The sequence below is a fragment of the Corvus kubaryi genome, unplaced genomic scaffold, assembly GCF_017639235.1.
Source record: "Corvus kubaryi isolate FWS band 111438036 unplaced genomic scaffold, C.kubaryi_AGA036_p1.0 133, whole genome shotgun sequence".
Classification (NCBI taxonomy): domain Eukaryota; kingdom Metazoa; phylum Chordata; class Aves; order Passeriformes; family Corvidae; genus Corvus; species Corvus kubaryi.
Window position 1 is genome coordinate 12,149,344 of NW_024580667.1, and position 16,149 is coordinate 12,165,492.

General features: G+C 38.8%; 1 protein-coding gene across 9 annotated transcripts in view; it reads left to right on the top strand.

The window, feature by feature from the left end:
• Positions 1-16,149, top strand: part of SH3KBP1 (SH3 domain containing kinase binding protein 1) — a 214,606-nt gene that overhangs the window by 168,380 nt on the left and 30,077 nt on the right. For all 9 annotated transcript variants that reach the window (XM_042036732.1, XM_042036710.1, XM_042036720.1 and 6 more), the window contains 2 exons: positions 10,427-10,528; positions 14,481-14,532. In XM_042036732.1, coding sequence (XP_041892666.1) covers positions 10,427-10,528; positions 14,481-14,532 — 154 coding nt within the window. The remainder of the gene's footprint in view (positions 1-10,426; positions 10,529-14,480; positions 14,533-16,149) is intronic.

Below are 16,149 nucleotides of genomic sequence, written 5' to 3' on the forward strand. Positions count from 1 at the left end.
GTTGACACTGAATATTTGGACATGCAGATGCCCTTTTTTGGGTTTTAATACAAGATATTTTGCACATTTGTAACTTCTGCAGCAATCTTGCATACAGAAACTAAAAGGAATACAGTAAGTAAGCATTAAATAATGCCCAGCTTTAAGAAGGCTTTTATGATAGCTTTAAGAAAGATTTTTTCATGTTTTGTGTTTAAAGAGAAGCATGTAAGCAATAAAGGCACTTACTTCTTGCCTCTGGAAATAAATAGATATTTCCCTCAGAAAGAACAGTATGATAAAGGCTCCTGAGATATCCATGAATTATTCATCTTTGGCCAGACCTAGCAGCTGTACCTAATCTGCTTTCTGTGTTCCTTGTCCCCTACTCTTCACTACTTCCCTTGGCACCAGTTTTTCCCCCAGGACGTCCTGCCTCCTCCTCTGATTGGTAAAGCTGCTTGTAGCGACACTGCTGATTCCATACAAGAAATTATTTTGTGTATTGTGCATGCTGAGGGTGCAGTTTTACATGGTGGATGGTCGGTGGCTGCTGAAAGGGATGGTTCTCCTGCCCTTCTGCCTCGCATCTGGCAACCACAGGACACACAGGGGCGTGTAAGCAGGGAAGGGTGATGGAGGAGTGGGACTGCCCCAGCAGCTTGCTGAGAGGTTGGCATAGCAGTAGGGTGGCTTTATCCTGACCTGAAACTTTCCCCTGTAGGTTTTGACTAATAGGAATCAGGAGGTTTGGATTCTTTCTGGGTTTCAAGCCACGATGCCATGAATGATGGCAGCTGGGATAGGTGCTGCAAAATGAGCCCAGTTTGACATACTGCCAATGTGAGCAGCAAGTGCCTGGGGTAACACTTGTGTCATTGCACGGAAGCATGAGTGTTTCCTCAAATGAGCGATATAAAGCAGTTATATAAAACTTGTGGGCACACTGATGATCAAATAAATAAATGTGTTCATTTTCTAAAATTATTTTATATAATCAGTAAATTATGGAAAACAGACTGGGAGTAGTTCCTCTTGCTTGAACCTTGTCCTTGGCCGAGACTTTCAAATGTTTATAAATAATTTCTGTAACACTTATTCATACCTTGCAGCATTTCTTGGCTACTGCAATTAGCAGTGGAACATTAAGTTAGGTCTGTGTAGAGACAAAGCCTGACAATGTTTAATCAGGTACCAGGTGCAGCTTACTTTTCATTGGTATCTTTAGAAACATTACTGAAACACAAATGTTTGAGCTGAGCACTTAAATAAGCTGTTAAGCCTGTGATTAGTCCAGGGAGAGAGGAGCAGCCAGCGTGCAAATGCTGATCTCATCAGTATATTTATAATATTTTTTTAAAGTACACACTGAAGTTCTCTTTTCCTGTTCTTGTTATTACCAACTGTGGTAATAACAACCAACCAACAGTGCCTTCAAAAGAAGGGGATTCTTTTGTTCATGGGAAGTCCCAAATTTGAATTTTGACAGATGTAAGTTCATGCCAAGCTATGTAGGTAAAGTGGCAGGATCCCTCATGCATGCAATGCTTCGAGGTTTGCATCATTTGAAGGGTGTTTTGTTTGTAAGTATGTTTAACACAGCCAAGCTAATCTAAAAAGGTGACATATTTTGAGATAAAAAAGGAAAGAATCTTTTTTTCTACTTAGAAAAGATACTGCTGAAATGCTGAGGTGTCTGAAAAACTGTGATTATTGCTCACAGTGTGGGCTTTAGATTCACTGCTTAGCTTCATCCTTTCTTTTATTCTGAATGTTGGGTTCACCTGCTGGCTTGATGGTGTTAGCTGAAGTCCAACCTTTTCAGGGTAGGGAAAACTATTTCAAGGGGAAGTAAAAATGCACATAGAGTGCCAAGTAATTTGTAATTGTAATTAGGACTCTGGTCCTAAGATGTCTTCCATCTAAGTAGTAATAGCATTAAATAATCCTTCAAATGTTTTGTTCTAGGTTTTTATAATCTTTCTAAATACAGAAAATGTAATTACGTAAATATTTTATCTTGGCTCATCAGAGGCATAAATTATGTCTATTACTAGCACCACCTTTCATGTTTGTATTGGCTAATTTAGTTTTAATTTCAGTATTGGAGTGTTAGAGTTTTATGATGTGGAACATATTTATTTCTCCACGATAATTCTGCTGACTGAACATTGCAAATGAAGTGAATCCTCAGAAGAGATTGTTTTGTTCAATAAGCAACTTAATTCTTCTTGTTTGTACAAATATTTCATCAAAGCTTTTTAGCCTCATTACTGATTAAACTATTTAGTCACAGAATGTAAAGTCAAAAGGTTAGACCTAGCCTGAAACAGATTTAACAGAAAAAAATACATCTGCTCTGTTAGATCCTCTGCTCTAACATCCTGGGTATTGCAGGTCATTCATTATTCCCAGCCAGTTTCTTTTTTGCAGAGTTCGATAACTGGGGCAAATTTTCGCACAGACTTTGTCTTCTGGAGAGGTGTCTTCTTGTTGTGCCTTCCAGTAAAAACCGCAGCCTGGACAGAGTAGTGTAACCAGAGCTGAAATAATGTCTAATTTCTGACTATCTTTCCTGTTTCCTTCCACACAATGCTGACATGGGAATTTCTTAATAGAGCCTTGGAGCTTATGGATAAATAAAAATCTTCCTGTTTGACTCCTTAAGCTTTAAAAGATGCAACTGGCATCATCAGATGTATGTCTTGGGCATGAGAACTGACAGGAGCTGGGAAGGATCCATGCAGGACTTGGGGCTTTTTGGATAGGTTAAGGATTTGAGCAGGATAACCCCCTGGGTTAGGGGCCAAACAGAGCCAGACTGAGAGGTTTCCTTTCATGCTTTTCTTTCAATATTTCATAATCTGCATGTATTTGCAAGAAGTATGTAAAGGGAAAATGGGTTTTCTTCAGGACTGCTTCAGAAGATGAATTTATTGTCCATTGGGCTGTCTCTTTTATCTAAATTCTCTCTCATTAGGTAGTTGTTGAGAGATTCATTCTGTCTAATTGACAGATTTTAAAATCATGTTTCTGCCAAGGAGTACTTGATTACTAACCAGATGCTCTAAATCATAACCATTTTCTTTAACAGAATTTAACAAATTTTGGACTGATCATTTGGAGAAGTCCTAGGTAGCACAATGTGAGTGTAATGTAAGCCTCTAGAGAGATGCTTTCCTTCATTCATACATATTTTACCAACTTTAATGAGAACTGATGAAGACTCTAAAATCAATTAGTTTCTAACTCTTAAAATAAAATTGGATTTTGAAAATGATCTGTCTTGGTTTCAGCACCATGACACTGAATGTAGCAAGAATTTCTAAAGAAAGATATTTTAATATTATTAAAATGCTTTTTTTCACCCAGATTTAACATGATTCTGTTGTTTCCCCCAAATGCTGAGGTTGTATTAATGAAGATCTGATGTGTTTTTAAGGACAGTTTGAAAATCACAGAGCCTGTCCAGTGACCTTCTCCAGTGTTTGTGAGAGTTAGGACCTCTTGGCCCCAGCACTGCAGTCAAGCCTGGAGGCCCCACAGGTGCCCTGCATGGGTGGGCTGAATGGTGGAGAGCTTGTCCTCCAGATTCATCTTTCAATGAGGCCTTAAATCCTCAAATTCAGAAGCCTTTGTATGTTACATGTATCTCTGTGTGTATGTCTTGCAAAGTCCAATAGACACGTTTTGTTTGCATTAAAGGTGGTTTGTTTTTCTTTAAATAACGAGGTTGGCTAGCTGTTGTCAAAAGATTTCTGGAGAGATTGCTTACAAAGGGGTTAGCAGTAATTTAATGGGAGGCTGCCAGCACAGCAGAGCTGACACATGAAAGCTCCCAGTGCAAGCATAAGAGGGATTCATGGCTTTCTGAATAATGTGATTTTTATTATTATTATTTTGTAAGGAACTATGTCTTCTAATGGAGATTTCCAGAAAAATTTTACTTTTTCCAACCCTGCACCATTATGGTGTATTTCAGTACAGACACTACAGTATACACTTCACATATACTTTCCTGGAGGCTTGCTTTTTCTTGTTCTTGGTGTTGCTCTCTATCCTAGCTGTAATGATGAAATCTGTATGATGAAATGTTTCTGAATCAAAAACTTTTAATCAAAGAGCTGAAAAATCGAGCAATTGTGGGTTGATGCCTAAACTACAGCTTCATATTTTAGCAGTATTGCAAAGTACCATCATGTTCAGAGGACCAGACTGTGCAGCAATCAGCTCCCTCAGAAAAACAGAAGTCCTATTTACAGATGAGAAGATTGGCCTTTTTCAGATGTATTTCTTCAAGAGTTTACACAGCTGCAGTTCAAGTCATGGATAGGAGATAATTACATAGCTTATTACTCATTTTGTGACCTTGGGGAATAGAAAAAATCTCTCATTTACTTATACTGACAAAAGCCTCCCTCTTTTCTAGAGGCAGCTTGGAAGATAGATTAGGGAGTGGAGAGATGAACTTGGGCCACAGCACCCCCTGAAATAGTCCTTCCAAAGGTAGCAAGGAGGGGAGTGGATGCTGCCTTGAAGGCCTGGCTGCTTTGGAAGAAAAGGCAGAAAACATCTTTGCCCCTAAAGTGAAGTGGAAAGCATGGTTGCAGCAGTGGATGCCTGCTTCCTCTCAGGCTTCCTTGTATTTTGGTAAAGCTGCAGAAATTCCTCAGCTGTTGGTAGATTCCCAGTATCAGATGGCTGCTAATGCTGGAGAGAGCAATCTTGATGCACTTGCAGCTGGCTGCAGTGATGATCGAGATACATGTCCAGTGGGCTTCTGAACACATTATAATGAACATTAAACCCAGAGCCAAGTAGCTACAGGTTTTTATTTGAGTGATTAAGAGCAGTCTCGTAGCATACAGTAACGCACCTGTAAGTGGCTTAAAGAAAAAAAATAGTAAAAAAAGGGTAAAATAATGCACAGTACTTGGAAGAAAACATACACAGGAGCATGTCTGACATTTAACTTGTAGTAATTTTGCATGCTTTATTGACTCCTGGCAAAATAATGAAAAAAAAATACAAATAGTAGACTTTTATTATAAATATGTTCACAACCAGAAGTGCTGCTTTGCATTTTCAGCAAAAGTGTTGGTTTCCCTCATGTTCCCTTCATCTGGCTCAGGCCTAGAGTGCAAACAGCAGTGTGGGCCAGAAATAAACCCATCTCTAATAACCAAGTCTGTTTTTTTAAGAGTGAGACCTTTATATGAACCCCCCTGTGTCTTTGGGGCATATGAAGCTCCTGCCTCCTTGCAGCAGAGGGAAAGGCTGTGAAGCTGTAAGCATTTCCAGCAGGGAGAGGTCAGTCATGTTTGTGTAGTGGGGTAATCAGTCACCACCAAGTTTGTAGCTGGGACACAACTTGGCATGAGAGACACATGTCACCTGCCAGGTATGAACTTGAGTCTTTTCATTTCATGGTCTTGACTGTGGTATCAGGTACCAAAGAGGACTGACAGCTCTGCCTTATCCACCTCCATTGTCACCTCTTTTACCATCAAAGAAAACCAGCGATGGTGTTTGACTGAAGGGAAGTTTGTGTTCTTGTCTGGTGAGCAGCTGGACTCCTGAGCTGAGGAGATGACATGGGCCAGTGTCGAGTCAGTAGTGTCTGTCTGGGTACAGCTGCTTCTGTGCAGAGTGGAGTACGTTTTAGACTGTGGAGCATAAGGTGCTTTATGCTGGGGCTTTTTGTTCAATCTCCACCATCTTCTGCTTTTTTCCTGTTGAACTGAGAGCACCAAGGGAAGGAACAGCACAGTGTTTGCTCTAATACAAGAGCGGTAGTTCTGCTGCTAAGAAACCTTTTAATGTAGGATACTGTGTGCATAAGAGACCAAGCAATGTCATGATTCTTTCACCCAGAAGAGGAGAAAGCATGACTCTACTATTTTATGACTTTTCTTTGTCACTGTGAGAGTGGCTGCAGGATCACTGCAGCTGCTAGAAGGTGACTAAGCCATGATCTTGTGCTGCCAACACCACTTATGTATCTCACTGTATTTCACTTCCATTCAGTAACAGTGTGATAAATCTGGTGCTCTGTATGGAAACTTTCTTTGTCTATGCTAAAGTATCTCTGTATGGCTTTTGGCTGGTCTGTCTACTCACATACCTCTCTCTTTCCCTCTCCTCTGGTCCTACCCTTTTAGTCACCACAGACGTAAGTTTCAGAATGGAGCTGTGTTTTTACCTTTCTTGTTTTACCGTTTGTTTGGGTTTGTATTTTTTCTTTTTTGAGGTTGTTCCAACATTCCCTTCTGAAAAAAAAAAATCTGTTTTCTCCAGATGATTCCCTCTTCCAATTTTATTCACAGCTTGCATGTCTCACTGCTATTTCCATGAAGAACAGTTCTTCTTATTCTTCACGTCAAGAAAAGGACTGATGTTTTTTAGTTCACTTGTGCATACTCTTAAAATTCTTGGCAACATGTTGACAATAGTTAGCTAAATTCTGATTTTCTAGTAGTTGCCATTTCTCCCACATTTATCCTTTCCTCTGACTTATGTAAATGTTTCAGCCCAGGCTGACATTTTACTACCTTATATTTTGTGTAATATTTATTTCTTATAAAGTTGAAACATCTCTTCTCAAAAATTCCTTAACACCTCAGTCTTTCCCTTCACTATGTTTTGTCCAATTCTTTGCCCAAATACTTTGCACAAAATGAATGTTGCTGGTAAATCCAGTGTATTTAGTTTTTTTATCCTTTATTTGGGAACTGCTGAGCTTGGAATTAGAATGGATTTCAAATGGATGTGACAGCTGGAATCACACCCTGCCTTCCCTGGAGCAGGCCCAGCGGGCAGACAACGGGCAGACAGGATGCATGACATGGAGGATTCTCTATCCTCGCTCTGCCTGGCTGGACACAGTGACTGAAGGGACAGGGGGCAATGGCAGCAAGTTCCTGCCCAGCATAGCAGGAACATCTCCTCTGTGACTGTCCACATTTCCAGGTGCCGTGGTATAATCAGTGTGAGGCTGTCCCAAGTTACAAGCAATAGGCCTCGAGTTGTGCCAGAGGAGTTTTAGACTAGATACTAGGAAAACTTTCTTCACCAAAGGAGTTGTCAAGCACTGGAACAGGCTGCCGAGGGAAGTGATTGACTCTCCATCCCTAGAAATATTTAGAAGACATGTAGATGTGGCACTTAGGGACATGGTTTAGAGGTGAAATTGATCTTGGAGGTCATTTTCATCCTAAACTGCTTTGTGATTTTACTTCACTGGAAATGAGGATAAACCCAAGTTTTGTATTTTAATGAGAAAATACCAAAATCTCCCTCAAGATTTTTAATTTCCCTGTTTCATTAATCTGCCTCTGCCTGAACAATCAAAGCAGACTTGGCAATGTGAACCAGCTATGGATCGCTCTGAAATTTTTGATTGCAGTGTCACTGCAACGAGAACATGGGTATAGTCTCCGAATTAAGCTTTGGTAGGAGCTGATTTTTACCGTAGCTAAATGTTGACCCAGCTAGCACCTAACCTGATGAACGCCAGTACCTGGAGTATCTTTTTTGCCATGTCTTACTCTTCAGTTTCGTAAATATTTTGTCGGTTTTCTCTTTTTAAAGGAAACTAAAATGCATTTTTAGTACTTGGAATACATTTTTTTTCAAAGGACTTTGGGGATATTTTATCATCTGTTTTTTGTTTGTTTACATTGTTATATGAGTTTGACAAGATAGCATGGAGATAAAGCAGAGATCCATTTAGTTTGTTAATAAATTTTGGTTTGTTAATAAAGATTTGTCAGTCTTGATACTGGATTGCTTGACAGTTTTTCTATAAAATTTGCATTTTGAAATTACAGCCATTTTGCTTACTTGAACACATGAAGATATGTTAAAAAAGACTATGGTTAAGATTGCATGGCTGATGGCAATCTGGAAGAATTGGAGTGGTTTTTGCTCAGTGTTCACAAGCAGACACATAGTTTTGATCATGCTGCCTTGATTGTGCTTCATAGCTCTGCCCTTTGTCAGTACTTGTGGCAGCTTGTGCAGCTGTAACTCAGGTGTGCTTGTGTGCTGGTTTGTCCCACAATGAAGACCTACCTGCTACCAGCACCTTAGGCTGGCTTCCAGAGGGTGCTGGGGGGCATGGCAAGCCTGAAGTTGTGGGTAGCAGGAGGGCACCACCATGGAGATTCTTCAGCAGACCTCATCACTAGCTTTTAACTTCTGAAATCTCTTTATCTTTTTCTCAGTGATGCATAAGCCTCCTCTTGCAAGTGAAGTAAATGAGAAAATTAAAGAGAAACTACCTAAAGAGATTTACTTACTGTATGAAAATCTGTCGTGGTGATTGGCTGCATAAGCCTGAGTGACAAGCTGGAGAGGGGAAAAAAAGCAAATCTGCAGCTGTTTGGGATTTATGGATGTGTGACACAAACAACAGCTTCATGAAAACAAATGAGCTTTAAAAAAAGCATCAAACAAAAAATTCACATGTGTTAATAAAATGAAGAAGTAGGAGTAATATTTGGGTTTCCTAAGAGCGTAAAAATATCCGACCTAAAAAGAATATGTGTGATGTCTTGTGCTGTTCAGTCAGGATTATTAGCTAGCACTAAGCTGTGCAATCAGTTGAAGCATAAGCTTTTCACCTCTGGGTGCTTGAACTATTCTTAATATTTTGCAAAATCTAAATTGGGTCATAAATGTTTAGGCAATTTTAGATTAACGGTGTAGGGGTGGAGGGCATTATAAAACACACCATGTGATAGAACAGTTGAGTGCATGGATTATTAGGCTGTGCACGTAGATAGAGCCGTGTGGGAGAGCGCCTTCACACCAGCAATGAGGGGTGCTGGCTCCGCAGCGAGAGGAGAATCCTGCACAGTGCCTGCCCGTGCCATGTGTGACTGGCTGATTATCTTGGTCCTTCATGGAGCCTTTGACAGCCCTGGAGATACTCAGCAGATGTTTTGAAAACATCAGCTGGTCAAGAATCAGCCCTGCTCATTAACAAAGGTTTTACAGAGCCTGTAAATACCTCCTGAATAACTGCGGGAAGGCCTAGAAAATATCCTCCCTTGGTGGAAGCCACCCTGCTAAAGAGAAGAGAGAATACAGAAAAGCAAAGATTAGGCATGAGAAAAAATTATCAAAAAAATAATGAAAGGATTGTTTAGTGCCTGCATTACATCAAAGAAAAATACTGAGATAGGAGAAGGGAAAAAGCCAAACACACCAAAACAGAGATCATGTAAGAAACTAGGCTCTTTAGCTGGTGTGTTTAGTTAGCACATACTCAGGAGACCAAATAAGCTAAATAAAGAGTCTAGAACAGAAAAGTAACTAAAAACCACCCTCAAAGCATAAAAGCAATCATGTTTAATGCTAGTCAGTTTTCTCTCAAATATCATTCAGTGATTGTCTATTGTAACTTACAGAAAAATACCAACAAGCACTGTCATTGTGAACAATATTTTTAAGACTTGGTACTAAGTACACTTCACTAAATTAACCTGCATTGTTCTGTCATCCATTTAGCAGCTGAAACAAATGATTTTATGGAAATCAGGAAAGGTTGGCCAGCCTGATGTTGAGCCAACTGCAAAAATTGGCTGAAGTGGTTTTAAGACTGAGCAGACAATGGGGGACTTTCCTGTATTTGTGTTTTGGAAAACAGCTGAGCTGTTTCGGCTTGAGCTTTCAGGAAAAAAGCATGTGGAAAATCTCAACAGGAAGTGTTGTTCTATGTAGCAAACACATACATAAAAAAAGTGAATATGGAGCACTGAGGACTTAAGGAACAATTTCAACCTTCTCTAAAAGGTGGCTTCTGTTACTATTATTATTCATAACCAAAATAACTGTACTATTTTTTTATCATTTAGACTCACTGATGTTGTTTATTCACTTATTTATCTGTACATTGTTTTGCTAAACACTCTGCATTGTGCTGGTCAGAAATGCTGCAGAAAAAGAAGGTGATGCCTGATATTAATCAGGTGTATAATGCCTTATTAATTGGAATGTGATGGAATTTAATAGTTCTAATGTGTCAAGCTTTTTTTGAAAGTAGGGGAAATAAGGGAGCTTTTTCATCTCTTGATGTATGAGGTTTAATTAAGTTATTGTCTTTCTGCAGAATGAAGTCAGAGAGACATAGAGTCATGCATGCTCAAAATGCTGACTTGTTTAATAGATCAAATGGTGAACTAGCATTTTGTTTTAGACACAGACAGGGTCTTGAGCTCTTACAGCATGTTCATTGTACTTTCCTAGCTTCTCTGTGTGATAATGAAATGCAGGATGGTTATTGAAGTTATAATCTGATAGATTACCCTGTTAACCTGGCACTCCAGCAAATTGTCATATTCTAGCAAACAGGCAAGACATTATGCAAAAGAGTACTTCAGCTCACAAATCTGTTCAGTGCACAAGGACATTGTGGTGTTCATTTTATTTTACTGTTTTGTAGGATTGCATTGATGTGGGTTGGTGGGAAGGAGAACTCAATGGCAGACGAGGTGTCTTTCCAGATAACTTTGTCAAGCTACTTCCTTCAGATTTTGAAAAAGAGGTAAGCAATATATTCTTTCATTTTCACTTGAAAATACAGAACGAAAGTAGAGTTGAAAGAAATCCTCTTTCAGATATGTAATTTTGACAAAGTTTGACTTCTAATCTCATAACATGAAACCATAAAGGAAAAAAATTCCTGGGTTAGAAAGAATTCGTGAAAAAGATGTGTGGCATGAAAAGTCATATTATGGAGTTTCCTTGAAAGGTTTGATTTACCCATCTAGTCACCCCACCTCCACTATGCTGCTCTGAAAGCCCTCTGTCCCTGGGTCCTACAAGTTTCAGAGAGACAGGAACTGGAGGTCCCAGGACTGCGTCATGTGATGCAACAATATCCATAATTCTTAACTCTTCTCCATTGTTTTTGTGGTGGAATATAGAAAGTTAGAGTATCACCTGCATGCTGATGGGTAGCAGTCAAGCACTGTTCCAGAGCAAAAAGGGTGAGATTTTAACTATGAAATTTGAAAAATAATAAGCTTTTGGTATCTCAGAGGCAAATTTCTTTACCTCTCAGAATTACTGAAAAAGAAGGTATAAAATCAATGCAGAAGTTTTTTCAGCTCCTATTTATTTAAAAAAGATGGCACTGTTATTTGCCAGACAATATTTAGAAATCTTGTGGTTTCTTGGAATAAAGGAATGGATTACTTCCCCCAAAAGTTCATTCCATTTTTAGGAACCTTTTGAGTCATCAGTGGGATATTACAAGCTTGCAATCAGACTTTTGATGAGTATTTCACAGTGACAGTGTAATCCTTCTGTGATAAAACCAAAACTTTCTGATGCCCAGCTTCACTCTTTGGCAGTAAAATTGGATGCCGAAGGCAAAACTTAAATAACTTGGAAGGCTTAATCAAGCAAGTATTAAACAACTGACAGAGGCTAACATGATAATTATTGAAAATTAAAGTAGAAGAGCAGCAAAAACTGTGGGAGATGAAAAGGCAATTCCACAGCAGAGTGGATATCCTGGCTTTAGGCCTAAAAATAAAAGAAGGTGATTTCTGGAAGAGGCAGAAATCAAAAACCTGAAGACACAGTGAGCCTATTATAGAAGAAAAAAATCTTTACCGGTATCCAGTTTTTGTGGTGTAATTATTCCATCTTTTTGAACTTTAAAATTATGCATCTTTAAAGTGATTTTTAGAGTACAATTGTGTATAACTTGTTGAGCAAATTAGATATTCAGACACTTGGAAATTGCAGCTAGGTTTGCTCTAACTGTGGAGAATAAAATTTTATTAATTTTTGAAATGCCACAGATCTGGCCACTTGCGTAAGTAACTGGTAGGACTATAGACCGCCTGTCTTTGCTTGAATCAGTGCTAAAAGGGAAGGAGATGAATACTTTACCAGTGATTTTTTCAGGTATTTTCTGATGTGATCCAGAAACCTTGGATTCCATCCCATGGTCTGAAAGTATTTGTTGCAGTAGTTCTTCTGACTGCTCAAAAAAAGCTTGGGATCTCTTCCCTTCTCCTTGTTCAGTCCCCAATTTTCCAAGCCTGACTCTTTACCACACATGCCTATTTGTTCCAGGCCTTTTCTATTCGGTGCCTAGTCCCAATCTCCATCTCCCAGGTGGTCTCCATTACAGGATTCTTCCTGAGCTCAATACATGAGTCCAGATCACCATCTGGATTTACTTTCTATCCCTACACCAAATTTCTTTATACAGCTTTTTTTCCCTCCCCTTTTACTCTTTGTCCCTGCTCTGTAGTTCTGTTCTCTTCTTGTCCAACCAGTCCTTTCTGCTATCTTAATTTCTAGTCTGTCTCCATCACCTTCTCAGTTATCTCATCCAGCCACAGACCCTTGTAAATCCTTCTTGCTTCTCCATGTTTCCCTAAGGAGTCTTTTAAGGCCCTTTCACACTACACCCTTTCTGACCTTGGTCTGCCTTTTTGAAACAATGCATTGCCATCTTCAGCTTTCAGTTAAAGCCACTTTGTCAAATGAACCGTAGGACTCTTTCTCCTTTGTGTCTATCTACATAAGTGCTTTAGTTTTGATCAGGAATGACTTTGTAGTGAATCTGTCACTTGTCCATCTGCACTTGTTATGCTTTGGAAGACACATCTCAGGGGACATAACCTAGACTCCTTACAGCTGAGAACTAAGCCAAAGGATGTGCTAAGGCAGTGCATCTCTTAGATTCCAGCTGCTGATGTATGGACAGTCAATGGGATCAGTCTCACACCACTCCACAATAAAACCCCAAATGCCTATATTGTGCTGTTGGATCCTCAGCATCAACTATTTCACTCTGCAGCCATTATCAACAGAACTCCTAATGCCTATCACATTGTCTCTGTCTCATTTCCTTTCCAAATTTTTCTTCACTTTACTGCATTTAAACCTTAAACCACGTTGCCCAAATACTTGTGGAATTGTCTCTGAGAATTTAAGGGACTCACTGTTTGTGGACAATGGCCCATGGCAGCCAGTCTGGAGATCGTTCTGACCTCCCGGGCTCTTGGCCACAGCTTTCTCAGGTTGATGACAGCAGGTGGTCTGGTCAGGGTAAGGTGGTAGAAGAAACTTGAAGGTTTCTGGATAACAACTCTAAGATTCAAGATGTTAGGCTTACCCAGTCTGTGCAAAAACTGGTATTTTTTTTCTCCAGAAAGGAAACATTTGCTAGATTTGAGAGAGATCCCTTGGAAGGGCATGTGGCAAGCATTCAGCCTTCACAGCAAACCTGCTCTCTTTCAACACTCAGACCAAGATCTGAGAGTTCTAGGACAGACACTGAACTAATTACTGCAAGTGAACAAAGCAATTGATCTTTCTCAAAAGCTGTCGCAGATAGAAAATAATTGGAGGAAGGGAAGGGATCAATAAGAGTTTGAGAGAAAATATTAGCCTAAATGGCTGATTAAAGTTTGGCAAAGCTGTGCATATCTGGAAAAATTATTTTATTCCACATTTGTTCCACAAGACAATGGACATTGCTACATAGGAGCAATGTAGTGAAAGTGATTTTAATCTATCTGTAGCAAAGGAAAGAAGGTCCTTCTCAGAAAAAAAGGATGGACATATGAAAAAAAAAAGTGGTTTTTTGATTAGAATTTGCTTTCAATAATCTTGATAGTTTGTTGGGGCTTTTTTAAAGTGAGAGATAAAGTATGTCATTTGATCTAGCATCATGCTCCATTTGGCTTTTTACTCATTCCAACATGCGTATGGTGACTGCCCATGTGCTGTGTCTGCATTCACACACATCAGCACAGAAGAAAAGCCATTGCTCCCCCAGCCTGCATGTGAAAAGAAATTGTTCTGGCACTTCCAGAACCATTGGTGGTCATATTTCTCAGTCTTACCATTACAGATCTATTAGGAAAATCGTCATAACAGAGAATGTATAAGTTAAAAAAAGGACAGATTAGTTGGAATTATTTGTTTCACTTCACCAAACATCTAAAATTCTGATCTTTCACATGTGGAACTCTAAACATATGGTAGTAAGTGAATAAAATGTAGCATTTGCTGTATTTCCTGGGTTCTGCATTTTTGCCTCATTTATGGGTCTGAAAATACCTCAGGTTTTGTCACATGTCTCTGAGAGTTTCTTTGTGTTCGCTTTTTTTTTTTTCCAAAATGGGTAAGAATATTTACAAGGTTAAATTTTAAGGAAATAGACTTCTTCATTAGACCAAAGGTCATGTATTCCTCCAGTCTTAAGGTACATAAAATGAACTTTTTTAACCCCTCAGCAGGACATTTCAATTGCAAAAGTATAAAAATGATATTTTATTTGTCAATGCTATTTTCTCTCTTCAAATTCATTTTAATGAAGTTATTTCAGGAGAAATATGTGACAGATCTGTAGTCTCATGACTTGTAATTATTAATGTCAAGCACTTTATTATTAACTCCAGCCTCTGTATGAATGAGATTTACGGGCCTTTTGAAGCAATCTGTTTTCTTCTGTTATTAAATTTTAGAGACCGAAGAAACCACCACCTCCATCAGCTCCTGTCATCAAACAAGGATCAGGTAAAGAGCAGTTGATTTTGTACAGCGCGTCAGTGAGCACATCTCAATCTAAATTAGGTGTATTCAAATTTATATAGAATTCATCTGTATCAAAATTGATATGCAGGTGTCTAGACAACAACTAATAAATTGCAATCAAATTGCAAATAGTTGGTAACCCTGAAAGACTGTGGTGTGCTTTAAATGTATTGCAATCAACCATCTATACCATTTTAAAATAACCTGTATTGCCCCTCAAACATGTTAAGTCAGAGCAAGTGTGATACTTCAATTTTTCGAATTTCTTTGGTTCTTTGATTGTATGCATGTCTGCAGTACAGACACACACACAGTATGTGGAGTCTGATAATACCTGCAGGAGGAAACTGCATTCACTGCAGATCTGATTTATTCTAGCGACACAGAGCCTTTTATCATGTCTGTAAAATAGTGTCATACAGTGGCCTCCTCTGAGCTGCAATCTAAGTCTTGCAGATCTGCATGAAAGCTGGATCTGGCTGGCTGTTCCAGGTTCTAGGCCATAGATTCTTGGTTTTCAATACCTTTATAGCCCTAAGTATGAAGCTAAAAGGAGTTACCCTGAATGTTATGAAGATATAAGTGTTGCAAATGTATTAAAGGGGCTGATTCTGTTTTCTGAACAGATGAGTGCTAGCAAAATTGATTTTGTGATATCTTAGACTGAATTGTGTGTAGATACTGAGAGCTGAATTTACTTGCATTATTAATTTTAAAATGACCTCTTGATACTAATTTTCAAAAGTGCCTGCATGATTTATTTTTATCATGAAACTTAGAAACAGTTGAAGTATCTACGCACTCGATAGTTCTGAACTCGGAAACCGAATTCTGGTTCCACTCATGTAAAAATACAAATCACAAAGCAGGGGATGTTCTCAGAGTTTTCATTTGGATTGCAGTTGTGGTGGAAACATAACTATGGCTGGAATTCTTTAATCCCTTAAGTCCAGTCAGTTTGTAAAACTCTGCAGCAGCACTATCACTTCCCCCACTGCTGGCACACATTAAAAACCAAAACAAATATGTCCAATCTCTCCAGATAGTTTTCTTGTTACTGTGACTTGTTTCAGGTTTTGGTGCTTTGAAAAGTAAATTTTCCTCTCCTACAGACTTAAGCTCCTAGTAGAAGTGCAAGTTACACCAATATACAATTTACTGTGAATCAATATGCTATAATTTAACTAGTTTGAATTTTTCATGCAGTTCTTTGACTATAGAATCAGGACCATAAATATTTGTGTTTCTTATTGACATCCATGGTTTGTTCTTCACTCTGTCTTGAGACTCAAGAAAACAAATTTGGTTTTAATCAGTAACAGTGTCCAGAGACAGCAGTATGACTTTGCCATCTAGTGGTGGTTGGATAACAACGATGTCTTAGTGACAACTGATGTTATAGCCTGACATGTTTGTAAAAACTCTGTAAAACATTGTATTTCTTTCAATTTATATTGCTATAATTAGAGAATAACACTTTTAATATGTACCTGCTCACATACAACACTTTAACTGTGTCACCATAGCAGAATAATGTGCCTATTTTCAGAAGGCCATCTAAGTCTATGTCAAAGCTAAGACTATTGCAGTTCTTTCTTT